We start from the raw sequence: 24,988 nt of genomic DNA on the forward strand, positions 1-24,988 counted from the left end.
CACAGACTGTGCAGATGCAGATAATGATAAGAGTGGAACTTTGTCATTGAAAGCAGTAATTAATTTCTTGATGGAATTTTTAATGGGTCAAAATAAGTATGTGTAAATTATTTTAAGGTTAAATTATTTTAAGCACCTTACATGACACAGATGTCAGTAAAATAATAATAATAATAAATGTAAAAAAAAATCATACTGCCTAAAAACAAACAAGAAATTTAAATATGAAAATATATCTAAACTATAATTTAATAAAAATCTGATAAAAATCATAAAACCCCAAAAAAGTAATCCTGAATAATCTAATTAGTGAAAATCCATCTGTGGTATTTAAACCAGACAGAGCCTCAAGTCTGAACATTTGACCTAATAAAACAGTAAATGATAAAAGAGCTCTACACACCCTGATAAGATCTGACTAATCGCTCAAAACCTGATCATAATAATTTGACATTTATTAAGTTATCCATAAATAGTTTCAAAGGATACAGACTCCAGAGACTGATCCTGTAAGTATTCCATGGAATTGTCATTACTAATAAAGGGCTGAAAGAACAGAAAGATATTTAATTATTTATTAACAATATTTAATGTTTAAAATATAAAATTCCTCCAATTTCACCATTAGCTGACTTATAATAAACTACAGTAGTGTCCAAAAGTGAAGTCTGGAAAGGATATTTCTCAATATTTGCTTTTAATGATTCAACAAGATTAAAATGTATTCCAAAGAAGAAAAAAACACAACTTGGTTAAATTTTAGCTGACAAAATGATGTGGCAATAACTTGCCAAATGAAAAAAGTTGGCAGGAAATATAGCATATTTAATACAATAATATAATCGATTATTTATTGGTATGGGGGGGGGGTATTACACAGTCGTTCTCCAGGGCAGTACTCATTATGTTTTGTGTTGTGCATAATTTCTTTTTATGACACAATTTTCACCACTAGAGAGCTGAAGCCCTATAGGTTAGTATTCCTTTCATTTATTTATTAAATTAATGTTTACATAATTGATGATATTATGAATTCCTGCACACGAGCAAAACATTTAAATCATGGGAGATGAGTAAACAAATCAAGCCTGAAGTGAAGAATAAAAAACTCAAATGAAGCAATTGTAGAAAATCTTTCAAATTTAGCTAAAATACTGATAGAGTCTAAATTATCAAAAGATTGCAAGAAAACTTAATGTGCTTCCTCAGATATATGATGTGCTAAAATTAACAGTTCTTTCTATCATAGATTTATGAATGTGCAAAGTCTTCATTGCATAGTCTGGAATAACAAATAGCGCAATCACAGAGTTATTAAACTCATAGGTTTTTCTCAATTGGACATGCAGTCTTATTTATCAGTGACAAATGATAATAGATGGCAGATGTTTTATTGTTGCAATAACAAGAAAAGAAAAGAAAAAAATAAAAACATCACAATGTAACAGAAATAGGAAAGAGAACTCCACATATGGGCCTAGAGATCTTCAGGTGAAGCAGCTAAATATTTTTGCATATCCTGCAGATATTGGCCCACATTATCCTTGATCTCAGCAGTGTAGGGCTCCATCTGAGACTGCAGATCCTTCACGCTCTGCTCCAGGTTTCCTCTCAGCTCCTCGCTCTTCTGGAGCAGAGTGGCCTTCAGGGTCTCAGAATCCAGGGAGTCAGCGTATGGAGCCATGGCCGTCCTGAGCTCCTCCACTCTCTGCTGGATCTGGCTCTTGAGGTTGTCAGCATAGGGCTCCAGTTTATCTCTTATCATGTTCATGTCCTTTTCCAACCGCTCCCTCAACACGCCAGCCTCCTTGGTGATTTTGGTCATCTGATCTTCAGATGGAGGAGGCTGCGTTAGTCTAGTGTGGAGAAGAGAGGTATAATTTACATCTGTTAACAGGGAATATTACTAATTCATTATGTTTAAAATAATAATGGTGGTAAATTTGGCTTACTCGACTTCCTGTCCCAGCTGGGATGTCCTTATCACATGGGATTTTTCATCAGTGGGATGTACTGCTTTGGCAATGTATTTCCAGAATGCAGTTATCAAGTGTTCAAGATGTGGATTGGGCTTCTCTACATTAGTTGAATTAGCTTGGCAACCTGGGGATACAGCATGCCAGATGATTTAAAAGTCATTTAGTAATTTCTTTTAGAGGAGAGAAAGTCTTTTTTTTTTATTTTTGAACTTCTTCAAACAATGTAGAAAGGTTTCCGGTATGTTTCCTTCAAGGAATTCATACAACAGAAAAATAGGTGTGCATATTATTTGCCTACAAAACTATTTTCAAGCATCTACACACAGTTCTAGATTAAGAAACGTTTTAAGATCACTTGAAACAAATTCATGTATTCATGTGTCAATTTTTTGTGCACATCAAGAACATGATATATTTTGTTTCATCCACTATGAACACTAATGTAATTTAAATGTATTTAAATGTATTTGTCTTATATTATTATATTATATTTTTAAAATTATTTTTCTACAGTTATATCTAACTAACCTGTAAAAACAGCAAATGCAAGAACCACAAGAACCTTCATGGTTTTCTGTCTTCGCCTGTAAATTAACGACACATATGTTTCATTTAAAAAACGTAATCATATTTTACATACAATATATTTTGATCTAATAAACATTGAATTTCTCTTCTTACCTTGTCAGTGTAATTTAATTGACCCTGTCCGGAGTATAGAGAGGAAGTGTGGTGATTGCTGTTTCATAGCTGTATTTATATAGCATTGGGAATATATTTTAATATCTCCAGTGGATGTTTATATCTAGATACTTCATGTCTACAGACTCTTTGTCCCAAGATGTTCTGGACGTCACTTGAAAGCACCAGGCCCATGAGTAACTGCATACACCTGCGTCAGCACTGATAATGAAGGACAGACATTATGTTAATGCATGTTCTATCGTTAGTTCAACCAGAAGAGACTGGAACAGGTCCACCTTTGGAAAGTCCTTAACCTTATCTAATCTTTACTATGTGTTACAAGAAATCAGCTGAAATGACCTTTATCATTTCTGCATGATTTGTCGGTTTCTTTATTTAAACGTTTTTTTTACACACACATAGACTTTTTATTGTGTATTTCTGTCTGTGGTTTAGATTTGGTGTCAAATGCTACATTTGAACCTTTCAAATCATACAGTCACTCTTTTATTATTATTAAAAGCACTTCTCATGGTTAAATAACTAGACCCTATTTTAATAGAAATGATGACATATATATTTTGTCTAGTGATTTTATTAAAAAGTATATCAACCTGACCTTGTGCATTTTCATGGCTGCTTAATGTAATATTTTGAAGTATATACATTTAGTCATTTAGCATATGCTTTTATCCAAAGTGATTTACATATGAGGAAAATAGAAGCAATCAAAACCAACAAAAGAGCAATATGATTTATAAGTTGTCATTATAGTTATGTTGGACCCAACTGGACAAGTAAAACAATTAAAAACATTGTGTTAATAAATGGCAGATGTTTTATTGTTGCATAAATAAGACAAATTATACACTTGGTATTTGCAAGAAACAACATTTTCTGTCAGACATAATAAAGACTTGCTAAATTGAAATAAATAGACTTCAGATAGAAAAAAGAGCAATGTTTCTGCATCTGTATGAATGGTTAAAGTGTAAACAACAGGATTTCAGCAAAAAGAATCACTCTTTTTCTCTGTATTAGTGTTTGGTCTACATGTAAGACCAAAGATGTTGTTGCCTAGTAGTTTGATTTAGGTCACGGTTATTGGAGAGATATGAGATTTTGGAGTCACGATGGAAGGGAAAACAGTTCTGTTAGTGACAAAAGAGGTCTTTGAAGAATCTAATTTCTCTTCATGAAGGACTCATACAGGGAGGTGAGCTGGGCCTGCAGATCCTGTGCATAGGGATCCAGCTTTTCTTTCAGGTCTTCAGCGTAGGGTGTGAGACTCTGCTGGACCATCTGGGCTCTCTCTCTAATCTGGGCCTGAAGATCCTCAGCCAGGGGGGCCACAGTCTTCTGGAACTCCTGCAGATGTTTATCTACTTTCTCCTTGATCTCAGCAGTGTAGGGCTCCATCTGAGACTGCAGATCCTTCACGCTCTGCTCCAGGTTTCCTCTCAGCTCCTCGCTCTTCTGGAGCAGAGTGGCCTTCAGGGTCTCAGAATCCAGGGAGTCAGCGTATGGAGCCATGGCCGTCCTGAGCTCCTCCACTCTCTGCTGGATCTGGCTCTTGAGGTTGTCAGCATAGGGCTCCAGTTTGTCTCTCACACTGACCAGGTCCTGGCTCAGACGCTCTCTCAATGCTTCAGTCTCCTTGGTGATTTTGGTCATCAGCTCTTCAGTCAGAGGATCCATCTGTTTCTTGAGGGTGACGGCATATTCGCTGGCCATATCGGCACTCTGGGTCAGTCTGGCACTGCAATGTGAAAAGGTGAAATATGTATTTTCATGAATGCAAATCAATATTTTAGTATTTCAAACACATACTGTGACTTCTAAACATTACTTACTTGACTTCCTGTCCCAGCTGGGAAGACCGGATCATCTTGACGGTGTCCTCTGCGGTGCGTGTGGCCTGGGCAACATAACTCCAGAAAGCATCTGTCAGCTGCTCCAGCTGTGGCTTGGGCTCATCAGCATAAAACAGGTTGGCTTGGCAGCCTGGTAAAAATACAGATCGTTAAGTTTAAGTCTGCCAGTCAGTATCCAAATCTGCTCAAATGCTGCAGTGTGTTTATTTTGTCATATTTGTAGTTTCTCAGTATATTTAATTTACAAAAAATCAGTGCAGGTCTTGGCATAGATCTAATATTAGCCCATTTTAATTGATAAATAGTTTTGTTTTGTCTTGTTTACTTCTTGGCCATATATGATTTACCTGTGAATGCCACAAAGGCAAGTACCAGATACAATTTCATTTTCACAGTTGTTTGCTAAAGAGAGAGAGAGAAAAAAAGAATGATTATATACATTCACATATCCTAAAGCACTGCATATTTACTAAGACAATACTTCGACTGAGCAATTTGTTTGTAGTATTTCAGTAATCTATTACTGTCCGTCAAGCTTAAATTACCTTCAGGTCCCACAGTTATTTCTTAGTCCAGTAAGCATTAGTGAGGAGAGGCTCTGGCTATATATATGTGTGTGTCTGTGTGTGTGCACGCGCAGTTGAATAATCCAAAGCAAAAAAAAAAAAAAAAAAATCAAAGTCCATCATCCAGTGCCATGCTGTCAGTGGCGCTCCCCCCACCGTCACTTCAGCCTGCTGTCACATGATGCTGTGCTTTGAACCTACTGATACTGAGTCTCCTTTCAAATGGTTCTCCATAGAAATCACAGTCATGGTGTATTCTGTGGGTATTATAACATTATAGCATTTAGCTCAGTATAAGCTGTTAGCTTTAAATAATAATATTTAGGAAAATTAATCTGATATTTTATTTCAGTTCTTAGAATAATTCAGTGATCAGTGACTGATTAATTGTACTTTTTTTTATTAATACATAAAAGAAAGTGTCGGAAAAGCTTAACGTTTCTTATTTTATATTTTTTAATTAAGCACTATAAAGCCATGACATTTGTGTCGCCACAGTTAGTTCAGAATGGGATGTGAATTTTGAACTGAGGGAGTATGGGGATAGTTTTGTTTTACATATGGCAGCATCCCCTTTCTTTGTTTTTTTTTTTCCTGCATTTTATGCTGTAAAGTATTTTATATGTATTTTTTTTTCCTTTTTCTTTTTTTTTGTTCAATTTACTTTATACACCAATAAGAAACAATGAAAAAACGTTTTGTCATGGTATGTTCAGTAGAAACGTTATGACTTGAGGAAGAGCTTATAATGAATAGGGACTGAGCCTTTCAAGCTTCATTACTGTATATGGAACGCCTCCATAAAAAAATAATAACAGACCAGGTCTCAAGCCAAAGGATATGTTTATATTTGAAAAGCTGAATCAAATAATAATATAATAATGTTTGAACTCAATTTAATTGTAATTACATGGAAAAGTGCAACTAGTACATAATTTAAAATTTCTCCTTTTTGTGTTTCACAGACTAAAAAAGTTGTATAATACAGGTTTGGAATGCCATGAGGCTAAGTAAATTATGACAGATTTAAATTAAGCCAACTATTTATTTAAGTGCTTGTGAATAAAAGTAAAAACATAGGAAACACTAAGCATTAAAAGAGTCATGCTTGTGTTGGGTTATATGAGCTATTTTTCTGATTTAGATGGTCTGTGACTGTGGAAAGGTGATCGATTGCTCAGATCAAGGACAATGGTGCTTTCGTTGACCAAATTCCATGGAGATTTAAAAAAAGAACGTTTATTTAATAAAATAACAAATAACTAATGTATCCAAAAGATTCTTTAAATGCTATTATTAGTAGTTTTGAAATTGTTACACATCACATTCACTTAGCCTGAAAATGTTTAGAGTATATAATTTAATGTCAACAGTTGTGTTGAGCTTTGATTTGCATGGGTGAGCTGCTGTTTTCAAATAAAGAAAACTACAGAGTTTACTCTATAATGCTGGCTCGTTCAGCATTATTATACACTTTCTGTTAGACTCCACCAGACACACCTCTCCCATCATCCAGCCAGCGTGGAGGGGCAGAGTCCGCTTACAACACTTCAACTGGATATCTGATTTCCTCCGCAAATAAACAACATTTACTGTAACCTTGGGCATTCAGAACACAGATCACAGTGTGACCTATAAATGCATATAAATGGAACACAAAGGCATTTCTACTTGTACACTGGTAAACATACAGTCATGTTTCTGTACTGGATTATTGTTGGTACGATCGGAGCATTATTTATTTGTCTGTGAGTGTTTTCAGCGGTATGGATGCCCATTGAAGCTCACAGTGACAAATGCATTACTGTCACAAATAAACAAGGGGTTTGATTTAAACAAGCTGTGTCTTGCACTGCCAGACATCTAGACGTCATCCACAGATTGGCATTGTGCTAATGCATGCAGGCAAGCACATGTTAGTTTGGCCACTGTCAGCAAAGACTGATGAACAGATTAGATATCTGAGGTTTTGATAAAGAAAGGTCAGTATATGCATACAAAGACTTGTTTGTGTACTTAGGTTGTGCCTGAGTTGAGTAGTAGGATGACTTATGAACCAATAGAAAGCTTTTTCATTGTCACACCATATTCTGGAGGTCTTTTTAAAATCCTTGTGTGCTGTGGAGACTGCACAGTTCTGCTTTGGATTCATTAATGACTGACCTTCATTTTACATTTCAAGTAAAAAATTATTAATTTGTACAATTTTGTGTTTCTTAAAAGTGATGGATACAGTTGGTGTAACCACTATAAAGAAAACTGCAAATATGATAGTTATATGAAGTACAAGTCATTAGACTGTAAACTGTATGCTTAAAGGGATAGTTCCCTCAAAAAAGGAAATTAGCCCATGATCTATCCTCAAGCCATCCTTGGTGTAGAGTTATATTTAAACTGTCCTGGCTCTTCCAAGCTTTATAATGGCAGTGAATGGGTATGGATATTCAACAGTCCAATAGAAGTTTAATAATAGAAGTCCATCCATCATAAAAAAAAATAAAATTATAATAATAATAATAAAACAAGTGCTCCACATGGCTCTGGTGATGTAAAAAAAAAAAAATCCATATTCAAAACTTTAAAGACCATAATCTTTAGCTTCTGCTAACTGTTGTATGCATTATATCTACCTTTTTAGCATTATTTGAAAGTAATTGGCTGGGAGCCCATTTGATCAGATTCTGTCACAGCAGTTAAAGTTGGTTACTCTACTGTTGAGTGTATTAAGATTGTTAAATATCCTTGTTCATCACTGAAAGTATAAGGATAGAATAGAATAGAATAGAATAGAATAGAATAGAATAGAATGATGCACAATTTTAAAGCACAAGCTTACAACTACAGTGGGACAGTTGCTCCACCATGTGGTGATCCTCAGTTTCTTTGTGACCACTGCCATACAACTACCAAAAAATAAAAATAAATAAATAAACATTTAAAAAGCAAACAATGAAAATCACCTTGAAGTTACATTTGTGTATATGACTTTCTTCTCTTCTTTCAGACAAATCCAGTTGGAGTTATAAAAAAAAAAAAAAAATTGATCTTTCAAGCTGTTTGATGCCACTCAGCTGGCGTTACACTGCATCAGTCCAAGAGAATTTTAATTAAAAAAAGCATCCATTAAAAGAAAGTGTCTCACACGGCTCTGGGGGGTGAACAAAGGCCTTCTGTAGTGAATTTGTGCAGTTTCGTAAGAAAAATATCCATATTTAAAATGTAATCACTTTTATCTAGCTTGGCTCACTATTATAAAATGGAATCAGTTCCAGGATCATGACGTATGGGTCAGCATCACACATTCACCGGTGAGTCTTGTGAAAACAAACGTTTGTTAACAGAAGCAAAGGAAGCAAAGTTTCCTTACTTTAGCAAAGGAAAATCAGTTTCCGCTTGTCTTATATTTCGAAATCATCCTGACATTTGTCTTTACAAATCCTTGTTTTGTATTTTTAATTAGTGACCGTTGTTTAGTTTAGATTTCTCCATTGAGTTCTGAACCCTAACCCCTAAATTGCAATTTGTGAAAATGATATTGGAATCATTTTTCTTTCATTGTTGTTTTTAAAAGTATATTTTTGATTCTTTAGTTTAAAAAATATATTTTTATTTTATATTTTCTTTGTAAATCATAGAACTTGTCAAAATAAAAAATAAAAAACAACTAATATGTCCCACATTTTTCATGTCACATCCGAAGTGTATGTCTTAGTCCATTGGCTGAGACTGATTTTAACTACACCTTTAAATTTATGATCAGGAAATATTCTTATGTCCCCCTCTCTCATATATATAAGGTGGGAGTAGATAGGTGACATCATTTTGAGTTAAATGTGTTCAAAAGTTGGAAAAATCTGTGTGTAACTATAAGGAATATCACTATCAAACACCTTTTTGTAAACATTATTCTATATAAATAGTATATATATATAGTTTCATTTTTTTATTATGTGTACCACTGTTCACAAGCATGTGCTGATTAGCCATGTGCTGATTAGCATCTTTGAGCTAGGTTCAAAGGTATCTAAAATTGTCACTACCGAAACAGTCACTATTGAAACCTTTGGTGGAGTTTTGGTAGTGACTTCTTTTTGGGGGGGGGTTGGAGTTATCCCATAGAATTGCCACTACCAAAACAGTCATGACCTAAACATGTCATCATTGTTTTGGTAGTGACAAAGGAGAACACACAATCCTCATATTTGCTCTAGCCTCTAAAATGGTATCATTCACTCTTGCTGGGAGCAGCATAAGTTCCCAGCATAAGGCTCCATGAATGAAGGCTCCACAGCTCTGGCCAGGGGCGGGGACGCCAAATCATGCCTTTTTCCTGCAAGAGAAGATATTGTCTCAGTGGTATCAGTCATGGGGCTGCTACTGAGAGCTGCACTATCTCAGGGAACCAAGCCTGGTTCCTCCAGAGTGGGGCCATCAAGAGAACTGAGCATTTTGTCTCCCTGGCATGTCTGATGAAGCACTGGGCCAATTGTGGGCCAGAGTATCTCGCTGTTTAGAGAAATAAGTTGGGTAGTGAGAACTGTCTGGAATAGGAGGCGTAGAGACAGCCTGTAAAGGGTGAGAGACCTAAGACCACCTTGGCGACTGATGTAGGCTACCTCTGTCATGTGGGCAGAACGGACCAGAACATGGTGGCTGCATAAGGCTGACAGGAAGGTTTTCAGAGCCAGATGAGCTCTATGAGCTCTAGACAGTATATATGCATATATTTACCTTGATATAAAAGTGACCAAGGCATCGAGTGTGGGTCACACACTTTTCTTTTTTTTTTTTACTGAGTTGGACTGACACATCTACATCATTAACATAAAACATTCATTTCAGGTAAAAGTCAACATATACTTATTAATTTAAATAAAATATTTTTCAGACTTATTTTTCAGAAAAGAAGCCACATATATATTAAAATTCTTAAATGCCATAAGGAGATATTTTCCCTATTTGTTAGGCTTTATGTGTCATGAGGCCAAAGTTTGTTTTTGACTGAAATATTAGATTTTTCCACCAGGGCTAGCTAACCGATATAGAACATGTATTACAATACTCTTAAATGAAATTTATACAGTTTAATCAAAGTCTACATAATAAATGAGTATTCAGTTTCATACTCACTCTGCATTATTATTTGACTAGACTACGAAACCTTTCCTTTGCACAAAAAAATTAATTCATTCATTAAAAAGTTCAAACTTTCTCAAAAGATTATAATAACAATGGAGAAACTGTCAGTGGAGGTGGAAGCAAAAGGTGGGAAAAAATAAACTTCTCTTTGACTTTCGGAACAACGCTATTGTTAAGACAGTACTGGGAACTTAGTTTGCGGAACAAAAGGGATTATAGCACATGCATTTTAAAAATCTCATGTTTCATAGGTTGTTTTCTGGAAAGACAAGGATCTATTTATGAGCATTAAATATTTATTTGGACAAAACCCTTATGAAAAAGAAGTTTATTCAAATGTGCTTTTAGTATAATTTTTATGTACTTCTCAGAAATGGGCTTTATGTACTCCTCAGAAATATTCTTAAAATGACATTTAAGTATACTTGACTCATACTTACAAAGAGTCTAAATATATTTGAGCTATTCTCCTAGAATCTGTGTTTTCATTATTATACAGTAGAGGACACAAGTACACATCTTCTGTACAGAATTTCCAGTAAAACACAAGTGAAGAAGAAAAAAAGAAACAATGGATGCTAACACATGTAATCTAACACGATCATCTGACATGAAACAGCATCAAAACTGTAATGTTATGGAATAAAATGTTGACCGATAAAGAGGTAATAGTTACAGTCAAGCTTTTGGGTGTTGATCGACTCCATCTATGTTTTGATTATCATTCTGTACCCAACTCATATTATTTTTAGTCACTATGCTGCCCGCAGCTGGAATCAGCTTCCAGAGGAGACCAGATATGCTAAAACACTTCTCACATTTAAATCTAGACTCAAAACCCATCTGTTTAGCTGTGCATTTATTGAATGAACACTGTGCAATGTCCGAACCGATTGCACTGTATTTTACGTATTCACTGTATTTTATGTAAAATCATTTTTTATTTTTAACTGTTTCAAATATATTAAGTCCATTTTTTTATCATTTCCAAAGTTTTAAAATTGCTTGTTTTTATTTTTGTTTTATAATTTCTACATGGTTATTTCACTTTCTTTAATTTTTAATTGTTTAAAAAAATGCAAGACGCTATATAATAATAATAATAAAATGGTTTTGTTTACAAGCAGATAACCTGTTATTTCTTTGGATGATTTGTATGTTCAGATATTCATATGACAAAAAAATATATAAATTAAAACCTAAATAGGGTATACTTAAACTTAATACTTAAACATAGTAGTATACTTAAAGTATGATGTAGTTTAATGAAAACTTATGAGTATACTTGCAGTATAAAACTACTAAACTATTAGTTAACTGAAACTGTACTTCAAAGTGTACAAAGTATTTAATTAGTAAACTATCAGTATACCTATAAGTTCACTTTTAGTATAATTGAAGTACAAATATCAGATGTAGAGGTAAACTAGTTGTGTACTCAAAGTTTCCTTAAAGTAAACTTAAAAGTATACTTTTATATACTAGAAAGTGGGCCCGTTTAGTCCCAAGTAATGTTGAAACAGTACACTTATAAGTATACTACTAGAACACTGATATTTGTATACCTGCTATAAGATATACTTAAAACTATACATGAACTTTACTTAAGTATACTTAATAAAATTAACTTGAAGTATACTAATTTTTAGTAAGGGAATCACTGAGATTCACAGGAAAACAACACTGGAGCAAAGCAAACAAACTCTCCTAAGAAGAGAACAGACAAAGAACTGAGTCAGACTGGAGGTATCAGTACACACAGGGCGAATGAGGACAGGATCAGTTAACAAACAAATAGAAATAGTAATAATATAATAGTAAAAATGAGGACCTACTTAACAAAAGAAGCCAACAGGAACTAAACACAAGAAGGATGTGACAGCTTTACATGTTATTGTCAAACTTGGATTGGGAGGCAGTTTTATGTTCAGCTGCATTAGTGACTGAAAACTGGTATGCATCTATTCTTTAGTTTCCAGATTTTCTTGTTTCTTTTTTTGTTTAAGTAAATAATTGACATGGTAAAATTTAAACATTATAAAACATAATTAAATATATTTTTATGTGTCCCAAGTATTCTGCATGTAAATTTTAAAGTGATTAGAAAACCTCCCTTAATCAACAATGAAATTTGATCATTATGATTTTTCAGTGAAAATGCATTTATGCACATCTCTTTTGCTGAGTTTGGCTTTGGCTTTTTGCCCAGCATCATCTATGGTAAGTTTGGGAGCTTATGTTATAACATAATTTCATCGTAAAAGTATAATGTATGTTTATATGTTTTTTAAATCGATTTTTCTTAATGTCTGAATGTCTGTGTTCTCAGCCCCCACCAGATACAGTTGGTAAGTACAACAGCACAGTTACTGAAATGTATAAGTTATTGTAATATTTAATATGTGTGTATTGTAAAAGATCTGGTTTTGGCTGCTCATTTCTGCCTGATGATGTGACTGGCCTTTCATCATTTTACTTTGAGTCTGTCTCACTAAAATTAACATTAGTCCTCAATGCACACATTTCTAATTCTTTTGTTTTCGTCATTATATTTGTCTCAAAGGCATTAATGAGGAATCGAAGGACATCCCAGACATAAATAAAGGTAAAACTACTATATTATCTCAAAAATGTAAATACATTTATAAATGTATTTACATTTATAAATATTTACTAAGGTAACTATTATCTATTTTTGTTTATAATTCATTATTTTTACTCCTGTTTTATGTAAACTGAACTTTCTTGTGGAATTAGGTTTAAATCTCAAAGAAGGAGACATCGTGATGGTGAGTTCAGTCTTTAATTACAATATTGGATCATTCAGAAATCAGCATGTACAGTCATCCCAGTACACTTAAAACAATCTGATTTAAAGCCTAACCGAAGGAATGCCATTCTTGGGAATCAGTACCGGTGGAATATTTCCATCCCCTATGAGCTGAGTGTGAACCTCAGTAAGAAAACAGTTTTCTCACTCACTGTTCTGTCAACTTTTGAATTAGTAGTTTTTAAATGAACTTTTCTTTGTTTTATAGGTGTGGACTATAAGGGAGTCATTTTGAGAGCCTTTGAGCAGTTCAGGCTGAAATCATGTATTGACTTTAAGCCCAGAGCAGCAGAAAACATTTCTTACATCTCTGTGGAGAGTCACGATGGGTACAGTATGGTTCGAGTTAGTAATCCAAAAATAGACTCATGTATTTTCTGTTTGTCAAAGCTAAACAATATATTGTGTGCGTGTGTTAATTTCACTTATTTCAGGTGTTGGTCATATATCGGTCGAGCATTTGCTGGAGCTCAGACTCTTTCCATTGGAGACGGCTGTGGGATAAAAGCCTTTATTGAGCATTTGTTTCTCCATGCACTGGGATTTTTGCATGAGCACACAAGATATGACAGAGATGATTATGTAACCATCAACTTTGAAAACATCATTCCAGGTCACTCTCTCATATTTTTTTCTATTTATTTTAAATGTTTTTTTAGGAATTTGATTAGCACTTTCAGTAAATAACTAATTCTTTTTGAACATTAACCTTAATTAATGCACTAGTCTTTATCTTTAGGGTATGAGAACCATTTCGATAAATACAGTAAGAACCAGACCACCACTGAAGACACCCCATATGACTACTACTCTGTGATGCATTATGATAAAAATGCCCTCAGCAACGGTAATGGATCCACAATCATTACCAAGCGTCCTGAGTTCCAAGATGTGATTGGTCAACTCCTGGGCATGAGTGAATATGATGTGATTAAACTCAATAAACTCTACAAATGCAGTGAGTATTTACTTTGAATGGGTATTCTGTAAAGTATTACTGTGAGCTTGTGGTTGTTAAATATCTCAGGAATTATGTCTTTTGTAAGAGAGACCGATGGACTGGCATGTAAAAACTTATTTTTTAATTGTTATCACCTGTCATGTTAATTTTGCAAAAATGAATCAATAATGACATTACATTATCTCTTACATGTAACATAAAAAGGCAAAATTGTATTGTGCACAAATACTTTTTTTGACTCAAGTGTTTTATTTCTGTTTGCAATACAGATTCGTCCATCTCTTTCCTTGATCACTGTAGTTTTGATGATGAATCTCTGTGTCAGATGAGCGTCGGTTCTGCTGCTGATTACGGCTGGCAGAGAGTGAAGTCAGTGAGTGGCATCAGTGTGACGGACCACACATACTTGGGCAAAGAACAAAATGGTGAGATCTGTTACAGTCAGTCCATGAATATGAAGTTACCAGTATGTAATATTTTTTTTGTTTAAATATTTTTATTGCCCAAGAAGTAATTCCTCACCTCCAACCAAAGTGGCAGTCATTGTCCATCTGTACAACTTCTGTATACACCTGTTTTAATGTCTGCAGGGACGTCTTTCTTCATGCACTTCAGCACTAAGGCAAGAAACCAGGGGGATGTATCTAGAATGGAAAGTAAGAAAATGACCCTTAAAAGAGACTGCAAGGTCCAATGCCTGCAGTTCTACTACTATCACAGTGGTCATGAGTCTGACCAGCTCAACATCTGGATCCGAGAGTACCAGAATGAAGCAGACAGCAGAGGAACTCTCAGACTTATGGATCAGATCATAGGTCTGTCCGTTACATATTACAAAGCATGCATTTTAAGATGCTCCTTGAATATTTAATGTTACTGACAGTTTAATTTCTTGCAGAACCCCCTGGCAATTACTGGAAGCTGCATCATGTTTCACTGAATGCAAATAAAACCTTCCAAGTTGTATTTGAAGCCCGTAAAGGAGCTGGAAACTCCAGTGGAGGATTTTCACTGGATGATATCAATATTTCAGAGACTGAGTGTCCGCACACATGGCAGATAAGAGACTTTGAGAAGATTTTGAAAAACAATGCGTCTGCCACTAGTCCATTGTATTACTCCAGTGATGGTTATCGCTTTCAGGCTCATTTAGGGGTGTATCAGAATTACCTTTCAATATATGTTCGTCTGGTGTCTGGTGTATATGATAACCAGCTGCAGTGGCCTTGTCCATGGAGACAAATAACCTTCCAGATGCTTGACCAGAATCCACATATACAGAAGCGCATGTCCTCCGAGAAAAGCTTCACAACTGACCCTGCTTTGATTTATTCCAGTGAGAAACTGATTTTTTTGTGTCCATGCAGCATTTTTATTAACTGAAGATCAAGGTTATTATTAAATGTAACTTTGAAGGGCCTAAAAGTTATATTTTGTTATAACAGATATCAGTGTTTGGGACAATCCTCGAAAAACTGGATTTCAGGATGTCATTGGCAATGAGACTGTAAATGTGGGTTTTTTTGTGGGCTATCAATATTCCATAATGAAAGAGGATCTCACAAAAAGAGAGTTTATCAAAGGTGGTGACATCATATTTCTCTTTACTCTGCAAGGTAGGTTTTGTGAAGTACCTTCAAAGAATAATTTTATCTTAAAACACTGTATGGGCAGATCGAGAATGATTCAAATTTGGCACTTGCATCTTTCTGAGAACATTTAGAGAACTGTTATTTACAAATTCAGAATATTTTGTCGTAGATATCTCAGAGCTACTTCAGAAGAACTCTCTACCCTGCCCTAAAGTGACACTGAAGAAGCAGGGACCATGTGTTGCAAGGTAAATGTTCTACTACAACTACTGTTACACCGTCTACACTCTTAAAAATAAAGGTTCTCAATACATATAACAATGATCTTGTGTTCAGAAACAATGATTATGTAGAATGAAAATATGTGCAACTGCAATTAAATCATTTGATCAGGTTCTGAAAGAATGAATAGTGCTGTCAAAAGTGTAATCAGTTTAAAGTTTTGTACTAAGAGTTTTGAAAATGTACACCTAACTTATTAAAATCGTACCAAACCAATAAAAAAAACTGTGCATTTGGCTTTTGTCTACATGTACAGAAAACTTTGTCATAGATACCTCAGCATTACTTCAGAAGTGTGCTCTACGCTGCACTAAAGGGAAGGAAAGTTCATTACTTGAAATGGTATTTACGATCATATTAGTCAATAACTGGATCCTTCTACTAGAAAATATCTCTATACCATTACAAAAGGTTGCTATTCAGAAAAAAATATGATTAGCTATGGGCACTGAAGCCAGGGACACAACTAGCAGTTTTATAATAGTCCAATTATAAAATATCAAAATAAATATTTTCTAGTTCAACAGAGAGTATTAATATGTCTATTTCTCTTCCTCTAGTGATTGTCTGGGCATATTTTGCTCTCCCAGTACTTCCTCCTTGATCCTGTTGGTGGTTTGCCTCCGTTTGCTGGTAAATTATCCCTGAGATTTTCCCAGCTCTGACTACATGAATTCAATATAAAAGCAACTGCATCTATCTTCAGCCTTCTGGTATATGATAGGCTACTCTTAAACTTGTATTTTAATTTAATGAGAGGCTTACACAGAATACATCTATAATTATCTGTAATGAAACAATCAACCTGTTAATTCGAACGTATTGATTTTCATTAAAAACTCTGTAGTTGAATATGGTTCACACATATTCTGAATAGGTTAAATTAAATATTTCAAATCATTGCATTAATATTAATTGTTGTAAATTACTATACAGCATTTGAAATGTGTCTATGCAACCACAAGAACTATGTGAATGCTTTGAATGAATCACAAACCAATTTTGAAGTTAATGTGTAATACATTTATCGATTGTTGATTTTCTGTGCTCTCGTAATGCTTGCTAATGTAGATTAATCTTATGATTTTGTGCATGCAAAATGATCTTATAATTTTATGATGGGATGATTCTGTGGTTTCAAGGGATATTTGTCTTTGTGAGAGATAAGGAAAAGTCTTTTTTTTTTTTTATTGTCACGTGACAATGCTGTGAAGATGTAATTTTCCATTGCATTAATTCAATACTTGTTGAATGTGTAGTGGTCAGATGAAGTCCAGCTGAGCACTGAAAAAAAAAAGTTCAATAAAACCTTCTCATTCAGATCACTTTATTTCCTGCTTTCTCTCACTGTTTTCTCTGCCACCCCCTTGGCTGATACAAATAATTAACTAACTAACAATTGAAAAAAAAGGCAGTTCTAACTGGTTTGGGGTTTTAACTGGTTTCTGATACCAAAGAAAACAAATGTCTTCTGACAAATTCTGATAAAAAGACTGGATCCACATGTTTGGCTTTCCTAAGTGTTGAAAGGTTCTAACAATGCATGCAGATTTTACAAAGATCTGAGCGTCTGCAACCTCTGAACTATCCCACTGTCGGAGGGTCTCATGAAAAGGAGCCTGCAAACCAGCTGCAAGACTGCAGTGGCATCTAGTGGAGCTGTCCCTTGTGTGCAGGCGAAGAAAAGAACAGACATTTATGATAGACAAAAATTGTTTTCAAATGATCATTCCTAATTTTACTGCAAATATTTTTTTTCTTGGGTTTTACTATGACACATAATAATCTAGCATTAAACAATCAACACCTAAATCACAAACAGCAGCATGAAAAAATCAGCAGATGGCAGTAGAGCTCTGATTCTGTTACAAACATTTCCACAAAAGGCAGAAGAGCTTGAAAAAAGGAGGCTAACAGAATAACTAATTAATGGCTAAAACTACAGGTGGTCACTTTTTTATAGAATAAAGAATAGAAAACAATTTTTTCAAACAGAGCATTTTTAGCCATCTTTCCTTAAATATATGTTTTTGTGATGAACAGCTTTTAATCTGATCTCCCGGCCTGTTCAGATGGTATAGCTGGGAGAGCAGTTGACAAATGCAGCAGTCCAGACCAGCCTGATTAGACTGGGAGAGCAGCTAAATCAAACTTCAAGCAATGCATTACATGGACGCTTACCCAGACACAAAGTCTGCATTTTGATGTCAGAATACAACATTTAAACACATACCAGGCACAGATACTAGTCTATACAGACTGATTTGCCAAGTGAAATGTGCTGTGTGTGTTCCACTGAATGCGCTTTAACCACATGTTTCACATGTCTGCAAATGTTCAACAGTATCCCTGAGGATCATTTTATGGGCTGCCGTATCGAAATCTGTTTGAAGGATCTCAGGTCAGTTGAGGAAACCCGGCCTCAGCTAGGTACGGATGACGTGGGAATCTCACTTCTCAATTTGAGTAGTCTCTCACTGCGTTGACCCTCAGTTTCTATGACGTCCTGCTCCTCAAGGGATTGGCGGATAAGGGACTTGAGCAAGGGCAGACCAAGGCCAGTTGTGGCAGAGACTGGGATGATATGCGTGAAACGCATTAGGCTTTTAGGGATGACATCCTCAGAAAAGAGGTGGCTTGATTCTAGAAAAGCACAGCATCAATTACAAGAGTTATCAACTGGGGAAAACTGCACATACACAGCCATCAAGCTCAATGCAATGAAAAAAATTATCACATTAGGCCTGCACAGACTGCCAAAATAGTCAATAAGAGTACAAACCACTGACCTTCCCCTTGGGAAAAAATGTGGTACATATATTGGTGTAAAACATGGCCTTTGTAACAGATGCTCTCAGACTTCTTTTTAAACACAATGGTGTATGTTTAACTGATATCAATTTACACACGTGATGGACATCAGTTAAGACCATCTATGGTATCTCCTTTGAAGGCATCCTGAGTAAGACGCAATCTATCAATAATGCAACCACTTTCTAGATAAAAGCATCTACTGTTGTGATATGAAATTTCTCCTACGCACCCACTATACACCTAAAATAACAAAAAAAAAAAAAAAAGTCTAAAGACAATTCTTGAACAATATGCTTAAACTGCCTATATAATAAAAAGGCCCTACATTTCCATTTGCTTCTAATAAAACCTACCTTCCTGGTTCTCCAAGTAAGCTTCCAGTTCTCGGAAATGACTCTGAGCCTCGGGAAGGTCCATCTTATTTATGACCAGGATTGCCGGCTTGCCTAACAGCTCCTCCTTATACAACTCCAATTCCTGATTAACAGGGAAAATCAAGATTATATTATGCATAATAAATGTATATGTAGAGGCATTTCATTCAGAAAAGTAGTGTTGTTGTTTTTGTTTCATAGAACTCACTTCATATATACTGTATATGTTAGCGTGAGTGTGTGTTTGTATTTTTTGATTAATAGAAATTTGAAAAGAATGATATTTATTTGTAATATTTTGCAATATTATTAACGTCTTTACTGTCCCTGTTGATCAATTTAATGCATCCTTGCAGACCTTGCAGGAAGTGTAAAGTATAGTGAATATTATTACCTTGGTTAAAAGCAGCACGGTTTCAAATGCAGACCTAAACGGGGTGTTACTAGCCAGCTGGAACCCACAGACGTCGACCTGAAACATCAGAACGCCAGATTACTATACAACTCTCACAGTCACTAACATTTGAGTTCACATAACAGAGAAGACGCAGTACCACAAACATGAGCTGCTTGGTTCTCTCCACATGCTTGAGAAACCTGTGTCCCATGCCTTTATTCTCATGAGCACCTTCAATGAGTCCTGGTAAGTCTGCTACTGAAACCTCCAGAGAAAAACAAGCTTCTGTTACTCACTCTGCCATCAGTCTGAAGAATGACACACCATATAATATAAAATCCTGTTGCTGGTTCCTCGAAAATGTACATTGCATGTATATATTGTATATACCTATATTTTGGTTTAATTCTCCGATTAGGTCAAAAACCAAGCTTGTTAAGCAGAATACAGTATAAGTGCTAAATGCTATTATTTCATCACATTTTGAAGAGCCTGTTATCCTACCTGCTTGTGGTCATTATAAATAACCTTTCCAATCTCAGGTCTTAATGTTGTGACTGCAGGGGGGAAATAAAGGAAAATAACAAGACATAATTGCAAAAGGGGCAATTTTGTATACATACATACACACACTAGTATGCTGATTTAACTAATTAGTAACTGATTAGCCGTTCTCACAGGAGTAGCTGGCAATCCTGGGTTTAGCATGAGACAAAGCAGTCAGCAAGGAGGATTTGCCTGCATTGGGAAACCTGTCAAAAAAATAAAAATACAAGCCCAAATATATTAGAATGTTTGAAGGGTGTAAATACACATTAATGTACAGAGAAAACAATGAAATGAGAAAGGCCACAATTATGAAACTTGACTTTTCAGAAACATCGAAATAATATATTTAAGAAATAATATATTTTTATGTACCCAAAATAGTTTATGCATCATGTATTTTTGCTTTGTAATTTCACACACTTTTTTTTAAAGCAATACTTTCCCAGTCCACATTCTGTGCCAACACTCTTACCCTACAAGTCCAAGATCTGCGATGAGTTTAAGGTCCAGCCGTATCTGTCTGGTTTGACCTTTACTGGGTAAGAACCCGGAGGTAAGAGTGCCACCCTGACCACCTTTGGCCACCAAAAGACTGTCTCCTTCAAAGTTCAACTCTCCTATAGAGAAAATAAAAATAAAATGACCATTAGATAAAACATACAGAGTACAATATGAAAGGGAACAAACAACATAAAATAGCATTTGAAATAAAAGTGCAAAGGTGAGATAACGTAGAAAAACATTTCAAATATAGGCATAAGAGTGATGTGAGAGGAAAACCTAGATGATCTAGAAGTTATAGAGGTGTGTGAATGAAACTACCTAAGATTCTCCCATCGTCTGATGTAACACTGATCCCAACAGGTGCCAAGACCTGCGCGTCCTCTCCTTTGGCCCCTCTCAGAGCATGAATACTGACAAAAACACCACACAATACTTTACTTGCAGTATCTACACAAAAAACAACCAGACTCACTATTCTTGAAAACAATTAAACATTATGTGTATGTGAAAAGAGATGACAGGAAAGCACATTAACCACTTACTAAGGCACATAACCAACATTTTTCCATTGTGTTGTATAACAGAGCAATTATTTATGATGTTTGTTCTTCAAAAAAAAATGAATTGGTCATTATATAAAAAAAAGTACATTACTTTTTATGCACTTTTCTAGTTTTAAAAGTCATTAAACAGCTTTATGACAGAAGCAGTCCAAAAATAAACATTTCTCTAAAAATGTCTCACATTTAACTTGTGCACACTCTCGCCAATCATACACACAGGGACAAAAACTTGTTAAAACATGTTAAAGATTCACAGGAAAAACAATTTTTATTTTTTTACCGGCCATGAAACTCTTTATGCAAAAACATGCTGTTAATACTACTACAATAACTAAACATATTTATGTTTTTAATTTGTCCTGCTGGTGCATTTTTCCTCAATTTTCCCTATTAATTATAGCCATTCAACATTACATTATATATGCACAAACTACACATATTCATTTTTATTCAAGCTAAAAGTTAATCAGCGACTAGAACAGTGCAATAAATGTATTTTTCTTTTGTTCTTTGATTTACATCAATGACATATTTCAGAAGGTTTCACTTTATAATCAGCACTGTCTCTTTAAAACCTGATGCACATTACGCGGGTCTGACACATATCTGATTTTCTTTGCGGTCATTTAAAACTTTATAACTAATATAAAACTAAGTTTGTAAAATAACTAGCCAAAACCACGCATTTGAAACATAACTGTGTGTGTTTTAGTCCGCTGAAGCGCTGCTGGTGGGCTGTCTGAAGTGGCTCAGCATATGTGTAAAAGATTTGGGAATGCATCATATCCTCTGCATGGAGCAATTAAAATTTCATAATATTCGAACAATATTTCAGAGATCCCACTCTGACACAAACAAACAAGAGGAGAGATCGCACAATCTGTTACAGCAAATGACTGTTTTAAAGTCATCTAAATCCAAAATAAATATCAATTTAATATCAGGTATCAAAAATAAATATACATTTGAATGATCTTATGGATTAAAGACACAATAATACATTGAAAAGCAAAAAGACAATACTATTTTACCGGAGGTATTACTGACAATTGCCATTTTTCTCACACATTAATCTCTTTATTAGAATAAAACTGGACTCACCTGCTGTTTGAACCAACACCTGCAGTGAATCGTTTGTTAGGGTGCTTGTCCTTGATTTGCTTCAGTGTAATGCCTTTTTTGGCCACCACCCACACGTCTCCACCATTTCCCCCATGTCCCCCTAAACGGGGCAAACCCATTCCTCCACTCCCACCCTTCACATAAAGTCGTATATTATCCACAAAGTTGCCATACTGAAATAAAAGAGACAGATAAAGTTAGTGGAATGTTATTTTTGTGAAACTGTGTATTTCACTCCTGAATGCATGGAAACTGTCAAGTAAGAACAAATAAAAACGATTTCAGAACAAATGTTACATTATTTGCAAAATTCTGCCTATTATTATGTCAAAGAATTTGAGATGTACCTGTCCTGCACATTCACACTCTCTGGTTTCATCAAAAATATCTTAATTTATGTTTGTAACATAACATGCATGTGCAGGCCCTGAAAAGTATGAAAATAGATCTAGGAATTATGTGATTGTTGGATTTTAAATCAGCGGGTCGAGGCATCAAAAGTAACCAAGTAACTAAGATGTTTTATGGATGGTAACTGTAATATTATTACAGAAATCGTATTAGTAATCAGTGACAGTGGTGTAGACAAACCATTCATTTCACACACTTCACACAAGTGGATTTATTAAGAATGGTTTAAGAAATCCAACCTAAACGAGCCCCCTGCCAGCAGCATAATAACGTCCCTTCGAACTGACAGCTAGCAGGAAATTCCATTTGTAGAGCGAAGACGCACTGTTAAAATATTCGTTCAATTAAAGAGAGAAAAATAGAAATCCCAATCCCCCTTGTCAAAATGACGCACTTTGAAGCATACTCAATATCATTATGGTTTGTCTGGGTCCTCTGGGTTTAACAAACGTCAAGATTACAGCAAAAACACATCAGGAAATTTACCTAGGCTACTTACTCACGTCATCCTACAATTGCTGACCTACAGTGAGATTAGCCTATGAAAAACGCATTTTTTCATTAATTTGTGGAAATATTAAAACCGAATTATGGATAACGTTAATTATTTGGCACTGTCATATGTCATCTTGAATATGCCACTAGTCGGCTAATATGCTTAACGCGTGATAAAAGTGTTTAGAGTGTATCTTCTTGGTTTGTAACAGTAATTAGATACACGGTAATTTGCTGTAAGATCTGTTAATGACATATAAGTCACGAACTAAGCATGTGAAGGTCGGGTTACAACTAGCGTTAACTAACCGTTAGTTAAATGTCATTCGATAAACTCGGCAAAGATACCAACCTTCCGACAACAAACTCTGCTTGTCCAGACCATCCCGAAATAATTCCCCAAGGCAGAGATTGTATTAAAGTGGCATAAATCTGTCTGCTTTTAGTTACAACGTTACTGACTCTGCATCGTTGAAAAAGGACCAAACACGTGTGGACTTCCGGAAACATACCAATGTGTGCTATGATTGGCTGAATGTCCTGTCCATTACATGTTTCCGCCTCCCTCTGACAGCATCAGAACGTCGTAATTTTCAATAATCGTAGTGATAATTTGATCTCTATGAGGTAGTTGCGCATATTTATCTGCGCACATGATTTCCACTGCCAGGTTTGGCTGCCTTTGTCATAAATAGTAAAGTTTTGTAGGGTGGATTAGGGTAATGTGGGACACTTTTAGCCATTTTGACTTGTGCATCATATTTCCATATGAAGCCAAAATGATCAAAATATTATATCATTATGAAATCCCAAAGATGTTCCCTATCTAAATCAAAAGAATGTTAATTAAAGGGGAAATGGCACATATATTAGTGCTCCTTGTTCCAAATTGTTTAAGAGTTTGTGGATTTTCTAATGTTGGACACCTCATGCTCAAATCTGGGACACTATATTTTGGCTTATAAATAGTCACTTTTTTTTTTTTTTTTTACAAAGTAAACCTCACATTTAAACCTCACATAGTTAAATGTGCATACTCACATTTGCTTAAATAAATTAGTAGGCCACAGTGTTTGCGGTCTTCAAAAATAAAAATAAAAAGCATCCTATATGTTCATTTATGGAATGTTAAACACAATTTTATAACATAAATCTTATATTATTTGAAATAATTTATTGTTTTATTATTTACAACAACGATAATAACCATGTAATGAAGTCATAAAAAAATATAAAATATAAAACTTAATAAAGATAGCAAAATAATTTAATAAAAAAAAATTAAAAGATGGAAACTTTGGAACATGGAATGCCTTTAAACTGTTATTAAACTTCTATAAACTTATATTATTATTATTATTATTATTATTATTATTATTATTATTATTATTATTATTATTATCATCATTATTATTTAAAGCTTGAGTTAAACACTTCATAACAGAAATAAGCAGTCCTGGGCAGCATGGACTCATCATGGTCCAGGATGCCATTGTCCTATAGTCACTAAATTGTGAATCTGGATCTTAAACCAAATAATATTGCTGCATTATAAGCCCCAAAATTAAATGTATGGTATTTAACCTTCTTAATGCACATTTTATCAATTAAATATCATGGTATATTTGACTGTCTCACAGTATAATAGTCAAAACATGCTCTCCCACTTTTGTAACAACCTTTTCTAAATTAGGACCACTAAGATTTCTTTAAATGGAAAATATTCTTAACACATTTTAAAAATATTATTGCAAAATTTGATGTATAAATTAATCACAAATATAATTTGATAACAGTTTAGAACACTGTTTTATGTATAACAGATTTATATCCTTAACATTAATTTATTCCA

General features: G+C 34.7%; 3 protein-coding genes across 4 annotated transcripts; 1 reads left to right on the forward strand and 2 right to left on the reverse strand.

Moving 5' to 3' along the window:
• Window positions 1–1,462: 1,462 nt before the first annotated feature.
• Window positions 1,463–5,212, reverse strand: LOC113116735 (apolipoprotein A-I-like). 2 transcript variants are annotated; one of them, XM_026285065.1, is made up of 5 exons: window positions 5,083–5,212; window positions 4,885–4,939; window positions 4,517–4,667; window positions 4,230–4,422; window positions 1,463–1,717 (listed from the first exon to the last, which is right to left on the reverse strand). In XM_026285065.1, exons 2-5 carry the CDS (start codon window positions 4,922–4,924, stop codon window positions 1,478–1,480), a joined length of 624 nt encoding a protein of 207 aa, XP_026140850.1. In that variant the 5' UTR covers window positions 4,925–4,939; window positions 5,083–5,212; the 3' UTR covers window positions 1,463–1,477. The 2 variants fall into 2 exon arrangements, with proteins under 2 accessions (XP_026140850.1, XP_026140849.1); XM_026285064.1 differs by lacking the exon at window positions 1,463–1,717 and having other exon boundaries at window positions 3,479–4,422.
• Window positions 5,213–12,039: 6,827 nt separating this feature from the next.
• Window positions 12,040–17,399, forward strand: LOC113116738 (meprin A subunit beta-like). The gene is made up of 15 exons (XM_026285068.1): window positions 12,040–12,195; window positions 12,395–12,462; window positions 12,572–12,590; window positions 12,806–12,847; window positions 13,000–13,031; window positions 13,121–13,199; window positions 13,281–13,401; window positions 13,507–13,685; window positions 13,812–14,030; window positions 14,303–14,458; window positions 14,624–14,848; window positions 14,932–15,369; window positions 15,479–15,649; window positions 15,795–15,873; window positions 16,468–17,399. The coding sequence occupies exons 2-15, from the start codon at window positions 12,400–12,402 to the stop codon at window positions 16,553–16,555; spliced, it is 1,911 nt and encodes a 636-aa protein (XP_026140853.1). The 5' UTR covers window positions 12,040–12,195; window positions 12,395–12,399; the 3' UTR covers window positions 16,556–17,399.
• Window positions 17,400–17,619: 220 nt separating this feature from the next.
• On the reverse strand, window positions 17,620–23,633 carry gtpbp10 (GTP-binding protein 10 (putative)). Its single transcript, XM_026285069.1, has 10 exons — window positions 23,489–23,633; window positions 22,210–22,403; window positions 20,864–20,955; window positions 20,514–20,658; window positions 20,171–20,244; window positions 19,997–20,049; window positions 19,650–19,757; window positions 19,490–19,567; window positions 19,075–19,198; window positions 17,620–18,550 (listed from the first exon to the last, which is right to left on the reverse strand). The coding sequence occupies exons 1-10, from the start codon at window positions 23,519–23,521 to the stop codon at window positions 18,330–18,332; spliced, it is 1,122 nt and encodes a 373-aa protein (XP_026140854.1). The 5' UTR covers window positions 23,522–23,633; the 3' UTR covers window positions 17,620–18,329.
• Between the last annotated feature and the right edge of the window lie 1,355 nt (window positions 23,634–24,988).

This window comes from Carassius auratus, chromosome 16 (assembly GCF_003368295.1).
Source record: "Carassius auratus strain Wakin chromosome 16, ASM336829v1, whole genome shotgun sequence".
Lineage (NCBI taxonomy): Eukaryota > Metazoa > Chordata > Actinopteri > Cypriniformes > Cyprinidae > Carassius > Carassius auratus.

Coding starts and splice junctions, on each gene's coding strand:
- LOC113116735 (XM_026285064.1), bottom strand. CDS start 4,924: ATGAAATTGTATCTGGTACTTGCCTTTGTGGCATTCACAG. Junction 4,668..4,884: donor TGCCTTTGTGGCATTCACAG/GTAAATCATATA, acceptor TATTTTTACCAG/GCTGCCAAGCCAACCTGTTT. Junction 4,423..4,516: donor CAGCTGGGACAGGAAGTCAA/GTAAGTAATGTT, acceptor TTCACATTGCAG/TGCCAGACTGACCCAGAGTG.
- LOC113116738 (XM_026285068.1), top strand. CDS start 12,400: ATGCATTTATGCACATCTCTTTTGCTGAGTTTGGCTTTGGCTTTTTGC. Junction 13,200..13,280: donor TGAGCTGAGTGTGAACCTCA/GTAAGAAAACAG, acceptor TTTGTTTTATAG/GTGTGGACTATAAGGGAGTC. Junction 14,031..14,302: donor CAATAAACTCTACAAATGCA/GTGAGTATTTAC, acceptor TTTGCAATACAG/ATTCGTCCATCTCTTTCCTT.
- gtpbp10 (XM_026285069.1), bottom strand. CDS start 23,521: ATGGTCTGGACAAGCAGAGTTTGTTGTCGGAAG. Junction 22,404..23,488: donor GCAGAGTTTGTTGTCGGAAG/GTTGGTATCTTT, acceptor CTTTTATTTCAG/TATGGCAACTTTGTGGATAA. Junction 20,659..20,863: donor AGACGATGGGAGAATCTTAG/GTAGTTTCATTC, acceptor TTTTCTCTATAG/GAGAGTTGAACTTTGAAGGA.